Source organism: Strongylocentrotus purpuratus, unplaced genomic scaffold, assembly GCF_000002235.5.
Source record: "Strongylocentrotus purpuratus isolate Spur 01 unplaced genomic scaffold, Spur_5.0 spur5_scaffold_7, whole genome shotgun sequence".
Lineage (NCBI taxonomy): Eukaryota > Metazoa > Echinodermata > Echinoidea > Camarodonta > Strongylocentrotidae > Strongylocentrotus > Strongylocentrotus purpuratus.
In genome coordinates, this window is record NW_022145613.1 from 18342466 (window position 1) to 18357277 (window position 14812).

The 14812-nt window shown below is 40.0% G+C and overlaps 1 protein-coding gene across 1 annotated transcript in view; it reads right to left on the reverse strand.

Annotated features, from left to right (window-relative positions):
* Positions 1-727: 727 nt before the first annotated feature.
* LOC579673 overlaps positions 728-14812 on the reverse strand; it is a 31143-nt gene continuing 17058 nt past the window's right edge. The window contains exons 16-24 of the mRNA XM_030974448.1: positions 11041-13664; positions 10405-10583; positions 9613-9844; positions 7444-7763; positions 6625-6783; positions 5607-5743; positions 4315-4371; positions 2091-2371; positions 728-1461 (exon numbers count right to left, since the gene is read on the reverse strand). Of these exons, the coding sequence (XP_030830308.1) occupies positions 728-1461; positions 2091-2371; positions 4315-4371; positions 5607-5743; positions 6625-6783; positions 7444-7763; positions 9613-9844; positions 10405-10583; positions 11041-13664 (4723 nt within the window). The remainder of the gene's footprint in view (positions 1462-2090; positions 2372-4314; positions 4372-5606; positions 5744-6624; positions 6784-7443; positions 7764-9612; positions 9845-10404; positions 10584-11040; positions 13665-14812) is intronic.

Here is a 14812-nt window from a genome sequence, read left to right on the forward strand (position 1 = left end):
GAGAGAGAGAGCAGGAGAGAAATAGAGAGAGAGAGAGAGAGTAGGAGAGAGAGAGAAAAGGAGAGAGAAAGGGAGAGAGAAAGAAAGAGAGAGAGAGAGAGAGAGAGAAACAGACAGAGATTCACAAGAGAGAGACAGAGAGACATCAATATTACATGCAGTTTCTGTGATCCAAAAGTGAATGCTGCCCCCTTTAGTTGCCAGCAAGATAATCACAGACATACAGCTAAGAGAATGCAGAATGGTAATCATGATTTCATGGACGTAGAAGGCAGTATTCTCCATCAGCTGTTCAAGGTTTAATTAATCAGTCGAAAGTAAAAATTGTAATCGGTCAGGCATTAGTAAAAAAAAAGATAACCTATTTCACCTAAAAATATACATAATTGATTTGGAATGAAAACATCAAAGACAAGACATGATCAATGTTTTTGACCAATACTTTCATGCTACAAACAATAAATTCTTGTCGCTTAGAATCAATAAAAAATTATCACTTTGCTTTTCCCTGATTGCTCTAATGCATGTACATCTTTAAATGTATTGATTACATTTATATGTCACTATATATGCAATTAAAATATAATTTAAAGCAATTACATGAAAAAGGAAACAATGGATCAACAAATATTTCATAATGTTTAGCTTTGAAAGAATCGACTCAGCATTGTGGAAAAGCATTTTTCAATTGCATTTTACAAAGAAAAAGTAGGAATGGAACATTGACTTACTTGCCAAGTGAAGACCTTTGTCTCTTGTTGTCATATATGGTCCTGTATCCTGCCCCACCGTTAGGTAGAGAGTCATCAGCAGGACCCTTAGCAGCCTTACGGTGTCTATCACTGAACGTCGGGTACTGCACCGGTGGTTTAGGCTGGTTGAGCAGGCGCTCGTTGGGTGTTGGCGATGGCTGCTCGGCGGGCGACACCGGTGCTTGTTCTGGTTGTGATGGTACGTCTTGTTGAACCTGTTGCTGGGTCAGCTGCTGCATTAGTGGTTCTTGTTGCTGCTGCTGCTGCTGTGGCTGAACTTGTGGCTGTTGCTGTTGCGGTTGCTGAGGGGTGTGCGATACGGGTATGCTCTCGGTGTGGGTGATCTCCCGCACCTCAATCCTCTGCTGAGTAATGGTAGATGACGTCTGGCCGGGGCTTGTCATCACTGCCCGCTGCGGAGTGCCCTGGACCGTTCCATAGGACAGCGGCGGTGAGACCTGCTGCACGGTGGAGTAAGACGAGGGTGCTGAGGCACGCGGGACTGTCTCGTAAGACATAGAGGAGGAGGGTGGGCTCTGGACAACACCATGGGAGACTTGAGGGGCAGAGCTGTTCATAACACCAAAACTAGGTGATGGAGGTCTGGCCATGACTGAACCATATGAGGGAGGGGTTGCCACACTCTCTTGGAGTTGTGTTGGTGGAGCCTGGTACTGTTGACTGTTGACTGGTGCCTGGACAGGTGCACCTGTGGATGAGGGGTAAAAAATTAATAGACAGCAGAAAACAATATAAATCCTCCTCCTCAGGGTACTAAGATACCTCATATTATAGACCATGCTGCACCCCATTGAGTATCAAAACAGTCCTATGACTCCATTGACAAATGCTACATGGTCAATTTCCTACAATTCATAACTTCACCTCTTGACCAAACACTATCATCATCATCAATAGTGATCTGTCAGTTTATGACAGCTCCAGTGGCCCAATCAGAATTCTACATCAAGTGTCTCTCCAAGTACCTTTGATTTGAGCCAATCGTTTCAGCATTTCATATGCTGCTGATCCACATTCTGCGATTAACTCATCTAGAAAGCCTTTACGAGGTCTTCCACTCTTCTTCTTTCCATGCCATTTCTTCTGTCTCTCTCTGATCATTTGAAGCAGCACCCGCTTTTCTTGAGCTCGATGCAACATCTCTTCAAACACTGTACCCAACCATTAACCCTAACCTTAAAACCAACCCTAAACCCAACCAAAAATCCAATTGCAACCTGAACCATAACCATAGAACCTTAATCCAGAGCAAATGCTGCTGTAGAAAATGTTGGGTAACTTTTTGAATATAGGGATTCTATCTAAGGTAATTTTTACCTTGCTGTGTGGTGTCTTGGACCGGGTATTGAACCTGCCTGTCAACCATGACCTGAGCCTCGATAGGGACCACCTGGATCGGACCAAGCTCCACGGGGTGGAGCCGCACCACTGTGATAGGGGGCTCCGGAGCCATGGGGCGGGGTGGCTGCTCCTGGTACTGTATCACCCTGGGCTGGGGTGGGGTACTGGCCATCTGGGGTAGGGGTGCCTGCTGGGAGGGTGGGGGAGCAGCATTGACTTCCCGCACATAGCGAGGGGTGAATCTTGCTTCAACAACCCTGGAAGATAATGGGAATAAAATGTTGATGAAAAAATAAGGACATGATTGAACATCAAGGTCTACAGATATTTTAATTTTTTTTTTAATAAGGCACCTCAAATTAAATCTCATTAAATTGAAAGGATGCAGCTGCAATAATTTACTGTCATGTTGAAAAAAATATATTACATAATAAATCTTAGAATTGACAATGAAGGCATAGAAGTTAAACAGATAGATAAATATCAGTTTCATTCCCAATATTGCTCTGGTATCAATGAGTAAAACAGAGTCAACTGAATGTCACAAACTAAATAAGCTTTATAATATCCTTGCGACAGTTGGCAATTTTTGACAATGCTGAAGATTTCTCTCTGGATCAAAAGCTCATCCCACTTCAGATATGATCATCAGTGAAAACATGAAATAAATATCTTCTAATCACTTTTAAAATCTACAGATCAAGAAAATTAGATATCAAATCAACAGTCACATAGCATGTTATTTTCAAAAAGTATAACATGACGATGTTAGGCAAATCATGCGAAAGCAACATTTAACATATTATCACCAAAAACAAAACAAAAATCCTTAGATGGAAATGACTTGTAGATGTACACAACTGCAGTTCCGTGGAAACAAAGTGAACAAACAAACAAAATAAATTATGTGAAAACATATCCTAATAGTTATAAGTTTTCTCTTTCCATCACATTTTCTCTACACCTTCCTCATCTTGTGAAAGATTTTGTTAGCTCAACAGTATAATTTTTTGACATGATTTTAAAACCTAAGACAGGACTATGAAAGATTCAATTTTTGTTGTTGGGTGGAAAAAAAAACACTATTTAACTTTATGAAGTACTCCTGATTGCAATTAAAATGATTATATGGAAATTAAATCAAATTTTTGAGCATTAAACCGTGTGTGAAAACTCTTTGTGATGCCAGGCCAATTGAATTATAGATTAATTGTGGCCTCTGAAAGGAAAATGATGGCATAAATACCTGCATAACCTAGCATAAGACTGCTTTGTATTAGTATTATAAATTGGAGATCTAGAATGTTTAATTTGATATGTATCTTCTGTAATGATCTAGAATGAGTAGATTGTTAACTACAATAACAAAATCACAAACATATTGGCAAAAATGCTTAGTAACACTAAAAGCTCAAAATCACAAACATATTAAAGTTAGTGCTGAGTCTTCAATAAAAACGGATAAATACAAAAATGCAATTTAGCTGTAGAAAGAAAATAAATTAGTAATCCGTTCTTCAGTTAAAATATTAACAATATACATAGATTGACAGAATATTTTAAGTAATAAAAGGATTCAGAGTTTAAAATAAAGAAAAATGTAAAATAAAGATAAAAACATTGTTTTGTTTATGATAGAAACTAGGATATTGTAGTTAATGGGTGGACTAGAATTTTTTTTTAAAATTCTTACAATTGTAAGTACCAAATTCTGAAGATTCTGGAAGAGCTTTGAGTGTGCATCAATACAAAAATAAAGTTGTATTCTTGGATTCTTAAAGACAATTTGTCAATTTCAAACAACAGTTTTATTCATACACACTGCATATAAACATGCAAAACGGACATTGATATTTTTTCTGGGGGAGGGTTAGGCTACAGTATTTCAGTATGATATGTTCTAGTTTATTTAAATAAATTGATTTGATTTGATTTTCATTACTTAGTTAGTGATAACAGTAGAGAGAGGGTAAGCTTCACTGCAAAGCACACAAGAAGTGTGGGGGCGGGGGGGGGGGGGGGGGGGGGAAGGGCAGATTTAAAGAGAGCGAGACATGGTCAATGTCAAATGGTACAAACAAACACAGCTTATGAAAAGGGTTCGAGGGAGGCTGTCGGGGGGAGGGGATTCTTAGCAAGGAATGGGGGGGGGGGGGGTCGGGGTCACACTTGAAATATGAATTTCTATGAGATGACCTACGGAGAGACTGTAGGCGGTTCGATCACATCTTCAACAAGACTTACAGGAGGTTCAAGACTGAGGATATAAATCAAGACATTTAAGCAAATGCAGTTTCTTGATATGTTATAATCAGGGTATTGCTGCATGTAGATGTAGTTTTCTTTCAAAGTAGCATAATGTCATCATGGTAGCTACCTTTTCCTGCCCTTATACCAACTTTCCCTTTTAAAAATTTGTGAGAAAGTGAAGTAACTAAGCACATAAAAAGTGTTTCGACAGTACAAAGGTAATTGTAAGATGCAAAAATTATTTATAAGAAGATAATAAAATTAAACACAGACAACCTCAATGCCCAATTAAGGGGCAACTGTTTGCCTGATTATGGGAATTCATTTTTTTTTAAGGGGCCACTGCAGCCCCAGCTCCCACCCCCTCTTTAACATGGGATCTTGCTGTTTTAAGGTAAGTGATTTCAACACTGAGCCACAGTGACTAATCTCACTCAAAGCAACAGTAAACATGTGCAAAACAATTCTTTTGTGAAGCGTGAATCAATTCAACAGTGAAAGATTGTATGATAATAAACAATTTAACAATGATACAATACATATATGAGTGAATACATTTAAACAGTAATCTTGAAGCGAGTGGCAGCAAATATACATATATTCTTTTATTTTTACTTTTGAAGGCTTGAAAGCACAAATGTAAGCAACAAGAATATAATAAAATGCTGCTTTAGGCATAGCTATAGCTATAAATGGTATGAAGCATAATGATTACTTTATGCATGTCACACAAAAATCACACACCATTTATTTTTCTGTTTACACAGCTATAAATTGCAGAATATTTGATGCTGCACGGCAAAACTCTAGGCCTATATATGAAGTCATGTTTAAAACGTATTTCCAGTTATCATTTTTATTTGAAAAATAATTAAATTCTGACAGAAATAATCATAAAACCAACCACAAGTTTGAACAGTCACATTTAGGTGTTCCTTAAAAGTTAACTTTGATATGTTGTGAAATATTCTTATACTAAATATAAAGGTCTATATAAGGCCCAATATTCCACTGAAATTCATACCAGACAGTGGGTTTAAGCTTGGTCTAAAATTGACGTTAACAAAAGAAGACAGTTGCGAGTCTAAATTTTTATTTTTGTTCGAAACAACTTACACCCAGTTTCAGGTTCAATTGAAAGAGAAGAGAATGTGAATTTCAGTTTCCAGGAATCAGATGTCAATTATGCAACAGGGAGATGACATGAGAGAAGTGGTTTAGAAGGAAAGGGTCATAACTCACTTCCTTGGTTTTCTGGCTTCCACTTCTTCTGCTACATCTCTAGTAATAGGAGTGATCTCTATGGGTTGTTGTTGATGGGTGATCTCCCGTCTCCACTGGGTGGTTGTAACCGTCTGAGGTACACCGTTGCTTACCGTCTGGGTTTAGAAAAGAGAAGTTAAAAATATAATTTAGCTGATTTCATGTGCAATGTGTATGTAATAGAGAAGAAGGTATACATAAATACATATATAATCACAAAAGGAAACATTATTTGCTCAAACAATAACAATGTAGCAGAATCAACATATTTTAGTGGGTATAACTAAAATGTGAAACTGGGCCCTGTTTGCAAGATACAATTAACTGTTATAAGCTACTGAAATTGTAGCATCCGATTGGCTGACAGCTATTTGTCGTAGAATTTTACATTTGTTATTGATAACAAGTTTTATGAAACAGCGCAGAGCCCAAATCTTGTTCAAGATTATTGTGAGGCTGATCAGATGGACCAGGAAAGCGTAGACAGGCTACTGATCTGTGGATCAGAAACATACCTGTTGCTTGTTTTGCTTTGTTTTACCTGACTGCTAAGAAAGCATGTGTGTGCTTGTAAGTATAAGCAAACCAGGGGACCAGCAGCTTAAAGTCCTCTCTGAGGTACATGGTAATGAGGATTAAAATGCCTTACCATAGGGCAATACCGCATCGACTTGGTTTCGAACCAGGGACCTCCCTGTTACAAGACCACTGCTCCACCACTGAGCTATCACACCTCATGTAACTATTGGCAAACTTCAAAACTACGAGATGGAATGAAAATGCTATTACAGTCAAGCCTGCTTTAGTGACCACCTGTCTACAAAGACCACATTTTGTGTTTCCCTTGAAAATGACTTCTCATTGAATCATGTACCAAAGGAACCTGTCTACAAAGACCACCTGCCTACAAAGACCACCTGTCTACAAAGACCACTTTTTTGTGTTTCCCTCGGGTGGTCGCTATAGACAGGTTTGACTGTACTTATGCAAAACTCACATGCATAGGACCGGTAGAAGACATGGTGTTGGTAACGACAGGTGGCGTCCAGGGCGTTACCTCGACTGGTGAGTTGGGACGATGAGGAGGAGAATGCAGGATTGGTTGACGGCCCATCCATGGCTCACTCTCCAGGTACTCCAGTTGCCTGAGTGGCTCCTGACATAACAACACAAAATGGTTAAGTGGAATTTCATCGGCTTTCAGGATGATCATTGGTAGAGTCTTGAATTGTATAAACAGGGGGCTAGAGTCAACAAAACAGGGGAGTGAAGGTAGTTTGGTGCATATTCAAAACAATTGGTCTCTATATACCCTAATACTATTGCTATGAAATGGAGATGAGTACATCATTGATGTCATAATATTGATAAATCATTACTGACATTACTATTATCATCATCATTTTCAGCATCATCCCTGTTTAATTCATAAATTACTTCCCTACGACTGACCGTTATTGTTATAAATGATTTCCTTAACATGCATTTTTTTAGAATGTTCCCTATTCAGATTATCATAACAATTCATCTTGAAATTGCAATGTTGTGGGGGTAAAAATAGCCCCTCCCCCCACATATAGTCCCTCTCTGTTACATAAGCTTTGCGTGCAGAAGCATGGTGATCACTATTCTATGCTTATCTCATTGCATACAACAATGACTGCTTCATTGAAATGTTAACAACATTAATTTGTGAATAGGCCTTATATCAAAAAAGGAAAACAAAACTATGGATAGAATCATAAATGGAGAAGAAACATGACATTATTTGGGGAATTATCATTCAAGAATCAAACTATTTCCTCCATATACTTACATCTCCCAGAGGAGTTTGCCTCGTGGCTGGTGGTGTGTAGTACCTATGCTCTGGACTAGGAGCCACTGGGGTAGGGGTCCACTCCTGGGGCTGTCTGTTAGGCTCCGTCCTGTGCTCCACGGTGATCACCCTCTTCTGCGAGTACATGGGCTGGGGGGTCTCCCTGGCGGGCTCCTGAACGGGGGCAGGAGGGGGTGGAGGGGGTGGGGAGTACACCTCGGCGGTGGGCGTGCGTCGTGGTGCAGACTCGGGCACGGGCGGGATCTCAAAGCTGTCCTGGCGATGCATGGTGCGCTGCAGAGGGAGCGGCTGATCAGGTCCTGTAAGGTGGAGGTAAAGGGAAAATTTAAAATGAAATACTGATGATGGTTTGTAAGTACTTCCTAAGTACTTTGTAAGAGACTTCCTACCCCAAACTAATATTGATATTTTCCCTTTCTTTTGTGTCTTAATAGCAACGAACAATAGTGGCAAATGTCAAAATACAGGTAACTAATAGACTGCAGTTGTTTTGTTTTTATACATTGTAAAGGAAAATTCTGATATGAAATGCCAGTGACAATCATAGACCTACACACTGACCAACCATATTCTTGTGCCTGAAAGTTGAAATCTTATCATCTTACCTCACTTGTAGCATGGTTTTTTCTCTGTAGTAATTAAAAAACTACACATTTAGAAACCATCAAAAATTGTGAAATATTGTAATGTATCTTGGCTATATATACTGTAAAATGAACATGCATGATGCATATAAGTATATATAATATGTACATTATGTATAGTATATGAATTATTATATCATCTGTTTGGACAAAGACGATATGAGGTAATAATAATAATAATATTGGATATTTATATAGCGCACATATCCTCCCTGCAGGGTGCTCAAATCGCTCTAATATTACCCCGGCTCTGCTAGGCTACCGATGTCGGTGCTCACAGCATTCAAGGAATTACTTCCTGCCGGTTTACTTCACCTGGGTGGAATGTGGCAAATGTAGATCAATGTCTTGCCAAAGGACATTATGCACTGGGAATACTGTTGTAATAACTCTACAAAAGAAATTGCTGTGTAAAATATCTGTATAAAGTGTATTTGATTTTGAGAAAATCTTTGATATCCACATTCTAATGTTCTCACCTAAAGCAATGGAATGTATTTTAATCAATTTTGATGAACATATGTTTTTCAGTTAGTAGTTCTTCTAGGCCCCGAAACCCCATTATCAAAGTCTTGTAAATAATTGTTTTTCCCTGTAGGCTGTAATATAAGTTTAACTTCTGATACAGATTTATAAATAGGATTTCCCCCGTTCTATTGATGACCCAATCATTAACCCTTTAAATCCCAAAATCAATCCACATATGATAGACACTTTTCCCCCATCCTTTCAAAACCTCCCAAAACATATGAAGCAAGACATAGCACGTGCAATACCAGTCAGGCTAAGATACAGATGCAGAATACAGCTCACTTCAAACAGGTTAAATAACTGAAAGAATAGAAACCTACATTTTCCAGGTGCAAACATGTAGTAAATTCCAACATAGCTTTCTAGAAACATACTAGATATCTTGTAAGTTTCATCTTTACTTATTTTATGTTTGATGTAGATTTCAGAGCTATTCTTTTCACCCTTAAAAATGTTGTAAATGACTGTCAATCTTAGTCCATTTCTTCCTGCATAACTTCCTGCCAATGTACATTTCTCATCTCTCATTGACATTGCAGGAATTTTAATTAAAAATGTAAATTACAAAAATTAATAACAACAACAATATCTCAAGAGTAATATAGGTCATTGTCCAAGCTACAGATGACCTGTCATGTTAGTTATTAAAATGAGTGGTCTGTACTAATGGTTTAGTATTATAACTGTTTTAGATAAAGTAATTGAGATTATGAAGATGCAACCATCATTACATGCCCACAAAATAAAATAGCAATGTAGCAGACATGCTTTTATTTTTCATTACAATCAAGGCTGTCTCATATCATTAACAAACCCCTCCCACAACCCCCACCACCCTGTTTTATTGTGAAATGAAAGAAAAAACTAAAACAAAAGTAAAATTTGAAGATCCCTTGCCTATGGTCTTTCATTGTTGATCTAACTGAATTTCCCTCACTACATCACTAAATGGAAAGAGTATATATGATTTTACCAGGGTGATAGCCGGCATGCAGTTGGGGCGGCAAGGCCTTTCCTATCTCACCATGCGGTGGCGCTCCAGTATTGACAATGAAGGTCTTGGTCATGTTGGCGTAAGCCCGGGGACCGACAGGGAACTTGGGTGTCTTGGGACCAGAGATGCTCTCGCTGGATGAACTCAGGTCATACTCCTTTGGAGGTTCTTTAGACTTCAGTCCATCCTTCCGGTTCCAATATTCAGTCTCCTGGGAGATTAAGGAAGATGGGGCATATTAAAAGTTCATTGCCACCTTGCATACAAGGAGTCTGTATTAATTAGGCATTACACAATGTATGGTTCTGACAGGAAGGACAGTGACTTTTCCTTACCTAAAATGTTCAATCTGAAGGGTATCAAAAGACCACAAGGCAAGCACAGAAAAAGAACAAGGAGTCAGAGGACTGACAGAGAGAGAGAGAGAGAGAGAGAGAGAGAGAGCGCGAGAGAAAGAGACAAAGAGAGAGAGAGAGAGAGAGAGAGAGAGAGCGAGAGAAAGAGACAAAGAGAGAGAGAGCGAGAGAGAGAGAGAGAGAGAAACAGAGAGAGAGGGAGTGAGTGAAAAATGATAGAAAAAGATACAGGGGGAGAAAAATAAGGACTAAGGCAAAGGGAAAGAGAATAGTTCAGGAATATGGCAGCACGGTAGAGAAAGAGAGAACAACAAAAAGAAAGGAAGAGAGAAAGAGAGAGAAAGAAAGAAAGAAGACAGAAAGTGACAAATAAATAAGAGTAAGAGAGCAATGAAGATAGAGCACACTGACAAACCTTCCTTGGGAGTCCACCGGGGTTTTGAAGCCAGACCTCTGCTCCAGGGTCAATAAAGTTGCGCCTACGAGGGGGGCGGTAGTACTGCTGGATACCAGTATCAGAGTCGTACCCGGACTGATTGTTGGTGCGACGAGGTGGGCGGGTCTGGGCAGCCGGGGGCGACCTGTCCATAAAATCTATCCCAACAGAAAAACAGAGACAAAATTGAAAACACCCATACACAAAAGAAGACATAAAATCCCCAAATCGTCCCAATTTTCATGAAGTGACGGTAGTGAGGAAAATCGCATAAAATTTGCGTGACGATTTACCGTCACTTCGTGAAAATAGCGACGAAATGAAGTGATAACAAATTATTTCCAAAGACACCCATCTATTATATTTAAGATGATAACTTCTTCAAAGCTCAAAAACTGATTTTTCATGAGAGAGAGAGACAGAGAGTCAGAGAGAAAGAGAAAGAGAAAGAGAAAGAGAAAGAGAAAGAGAAAGAGAGAGGGATAGAGAGTATACATTAAAGCAATTATTAAAAAAGTGATATCAACAGAAAAAAAGAGGAAGAGAAAAGAGAAAGAGAGTGAAGAGTGAAAGAAAGGTAAAGAAATAGACAACAGGAAAAATAAAACTACTCACTTGGAGATCTGTCCGCCACCAACCCTTTTGGTATGTTGTCTACCTCTGTTGGTTCATCAATGTGCAGATCCACCTCATCAAAGTTCTTTCTGGGCGTGGATGTAGCCTGAGGTCTGTGATTGGTCAATGTTTGAGATGAGTAATGGTACCCGCCGTTGGATTGGTGGGTTTGAAAGTGAGATGGGTTAATCCTGTCATCAGACTGGTTGTTGTTGTTGAGTTGATGATGAGAAAGGATGGCACTGTTGTCTAGTGAGGCATGCGTGTTATGGTTAGCGTCAATCGATGATGGTGATTTGTAAGGGGCGCTGAGTTTCTGGATTTCATTACTCCAGTGAGAGAGCATCTTGACAGCATCGTCAAGACTACTGAAGGCATCCTCTCCGCTGGAGTTGTTATTGTTAGTCTCAAGTTCATTAAGGCCAGAGTTGCTCACGCTACGGGTGAAGACTCGCTCCTGGGGAGGGGTGCTTCCATGCATGGAGGAAAGAGGGGGATGGGTAGTGTTAAAAGTCACACTTTGAGATGGGTTAGAGGACTCCACATGCAGGGTTTGTTTGTTTAACGTCCGCACTTTGCGCTCCGTTTGAGTCGGCTGCTGATCGGTTTGCTGCTCGTAAGGTTGATAATCTGGCAATCGTGATTCTGGAATATGATAATGACGTCCTACCGGACTCCTTTCGCCATCCATCTTCTGTTGTATAGGACTGGTTGGAACGAAGCTCTGTGATGCAGGAGTCGATCCTGGCAATGTTTGACCAGTCTCTTGCATAGAACTGTTGTCATAGCTATACCCGTAATTATTCCAGCGCTCTATCTCCTCTCTCCTGTTAGGAACATTATTGGAAACCATCTCGCGTAAATTATGGGTCTGGTGCTTTTGGGGCTCTTGTGGAGTCCTACTACGAGTGTTACCCTTAGGGGGTAAGGTTGCCAAATTTTCAAACTGAGGTCTTGCTGGGCGTTGAGGGATTGGCTGGACTACATTCGTCTTACTTTGATTTGTGACATGACCCCTCGGAGCGAGACTGCTGGATATCACCTCATTTCGCAAGTCAAAGTGAACCTTACTGCCAACCTTCTGGCTGCTATCCAACTTGCTTTCCCCAGCCCTGTCACTTGAATGTCCCCTGGAACTCACACCTTTGTTTTGGTTAACATTATTAGTGCCCCTTCTGAGCTCCCTGATCCGGTTCATGACCCAATCATAAGAGGGGAGAGTTGGAGGTACAGAGGAGGCCCTTGGTGGTTGTTCCACCTCAGGTGAAACGACCCTGTGGAAGCTACCTGTGGGCAATCCGGACCCATGCTCTTTGCTTTGGTCATGGAAACTGACTTTTGGTCGCTCACTTTGGATAGGGATGGGGATGGGTCTTGAAAGACTTGGTATACTTGATGGAGAGAGAAGAAAGTCTGCTTTTCGGAATGCTGACTTCAGCAAGTGTTGTGAAGGGGTAAGTTCTGCTTGGTTGGACACTTCCCTTGAGCTTGTATCAGATGCATGGGAGAAGGACTCGATTTCCCTGTCCCTAGACCCTACCTGGGAGGGGTGCATGGAGGAACCCTTTTGCGGGGTAGACTGGTATTGTTGTGAGTTCCAATCCCTAGATCCTACCTGGGAGGGGTGCATAGAGGAACCCTTTTGGGGGGTAGACTGGTATTGTTGTGAGTTCCAATCCCTAGACCCTACCTGGGAGGGGTGCATAGAGGAACCCTTTTGGGGGGTAGACTGGTATTGTTGTGAGTTGTTACTGGAAGACTGTTGTGTGTGGATGTACTGTTGTGATTGGTTACTATGAGGATGATACCCACTACCAGGATGATTACCACTACCAGGGTTACGTTGAGATTGGTGATGAGGATTATGATTGTTTCTATGGTGATGAGAATAGTAAGCGGTTGGTATGGATGAAGTAGAAGAAGAGGAAGAAGAGGAGTGTATGGAGGTATCATAGAGATGCTCTCCCATGGATGTTGAGACAGTGAGAGGTACAAAGGCAGATGTTGGAGAGCGCAAGTTTCCTGAGGATATGGTTGAAGACTGTCCATCGCTTTGCTTCTGAAGGCTTAAGGAAGTTTTTGAACTATCGCCTGGCCTTGGAAGAAAGCTATCAACCTCTTCATAAGGATTGACCTGGATGTTGACTCTAGGTTGATGCTGCGATGACGATGATTGTTCTATCGCTTTGCTACCAGAATCACCCTTCCACTGGGTAACGGGAATAGCGGGATAATGAAATGACCCGTCTTTGTTTTGAACCGCTTCAATTTGGACCGTCTTCTTCCTACGCTCTGTGGTGTTTCTAATCGTGGTCTCTGAGCCATCTTGTCCTATGTACTTTGTCACATCAGAACTAGTTTCCTGTGGCCTCATCCCCGACAGACTCGATGCCAACGTCTGGTACGACGAGGACTTGTACCCAGAATCAACGGAAGGCGTTAAAGAGTTGACATCGGATACCTGCGATGTGACTTTCACCGGTACGCTACTACTGTACAACATATCCGATTTCATTGCGGAACTGGCATGTACGGGAGTTTCTGTAAAAGGTACACTACCAACCCTTGAGGCAAGTTCTGTCCTCGACTGATACCGTCTCTCTTCTTGTGCGCAATTGCTATGGCTATGGTGGTAGTGAAGGTTTGGTAGATGTATGGATATATCGTAGGCAGACACACACCAAGAAAACACCAACAAACAGGAGTAAATATGGAGGAAGGCAGAGATTAAAAGGTAGAGGTTAGTGGATCATACCATGTTAAAAACACCATGTGAACAGACAAGAAATAAATCTGTTAATGAATAATCATGCTACTTGAGACTGTCATTATCATACTAATGAAGATCCCCTCATAGCAGAAATGGACTGATCATTTGTGATCCTATTGCATAAAGTTTGGAAAGATAATATTCTGTGTGATTATATTCATTATTTGCATGTGTCTTTTGCTTTCAGAAATGTAACGTTCCTTTTCCCTGAATTACTCTTTTTCTCAAACTAGAATAATTGTTATTTTTATTGTTGAATTCAATTCATTTATTTTCCATTTTAAAACAATGTGATCACACAAGGACAGAATAACAGCAATAGAGTCAAAATATGAAAGGGTGGCATACCCTTGATAGCAAAGTGCTTGTGGACAGGTTTCCAGTATTTACAAAATGATTTTTAATGTTTTTGAAGTAAGAAGCAGAGTCCCCAGATGTCATAATTTATTCAAAAACATATATCATTGCCTTTTCTTCCAAAACAAATGAGGGTGGAAAGCACTAATTTCTTTGGAATGTCCAGGATCTTCAGAATTTATCCTACCCCCAGGAGATAATGAATAAATACTATAGACACTTTGAGCAATATATAATATAATCCATCAGTCCCAAGTAGCATTATCATTAGAAAATACCTAACCGTCATGCTATGAATGTGTAACCATTATATCATATTTTCATGCAATGAGTTATTACAAACACACCCAATATGTAAATGTAAATACCCCATGATCTTAGTTGAACAGGTCAAAGGATAGAATGTAAAATGATCACCATCAGAGGACACAGAATTGGTATACATATCCTCTACATGGTGGAAAGAACATATATAACAGCTAAATATCTATAATACCAGTAGTTCAATACTTCTAACATAAATATATGATCTTTTTTTATGAGTAACAGATTTCAATGGGTCCAATTGAATGATTTGTCATTTTTTATAAATCAAGGAATGTAAGTCATTTCATTCACATCAAATATTGTCATTGGTGCAAAAAT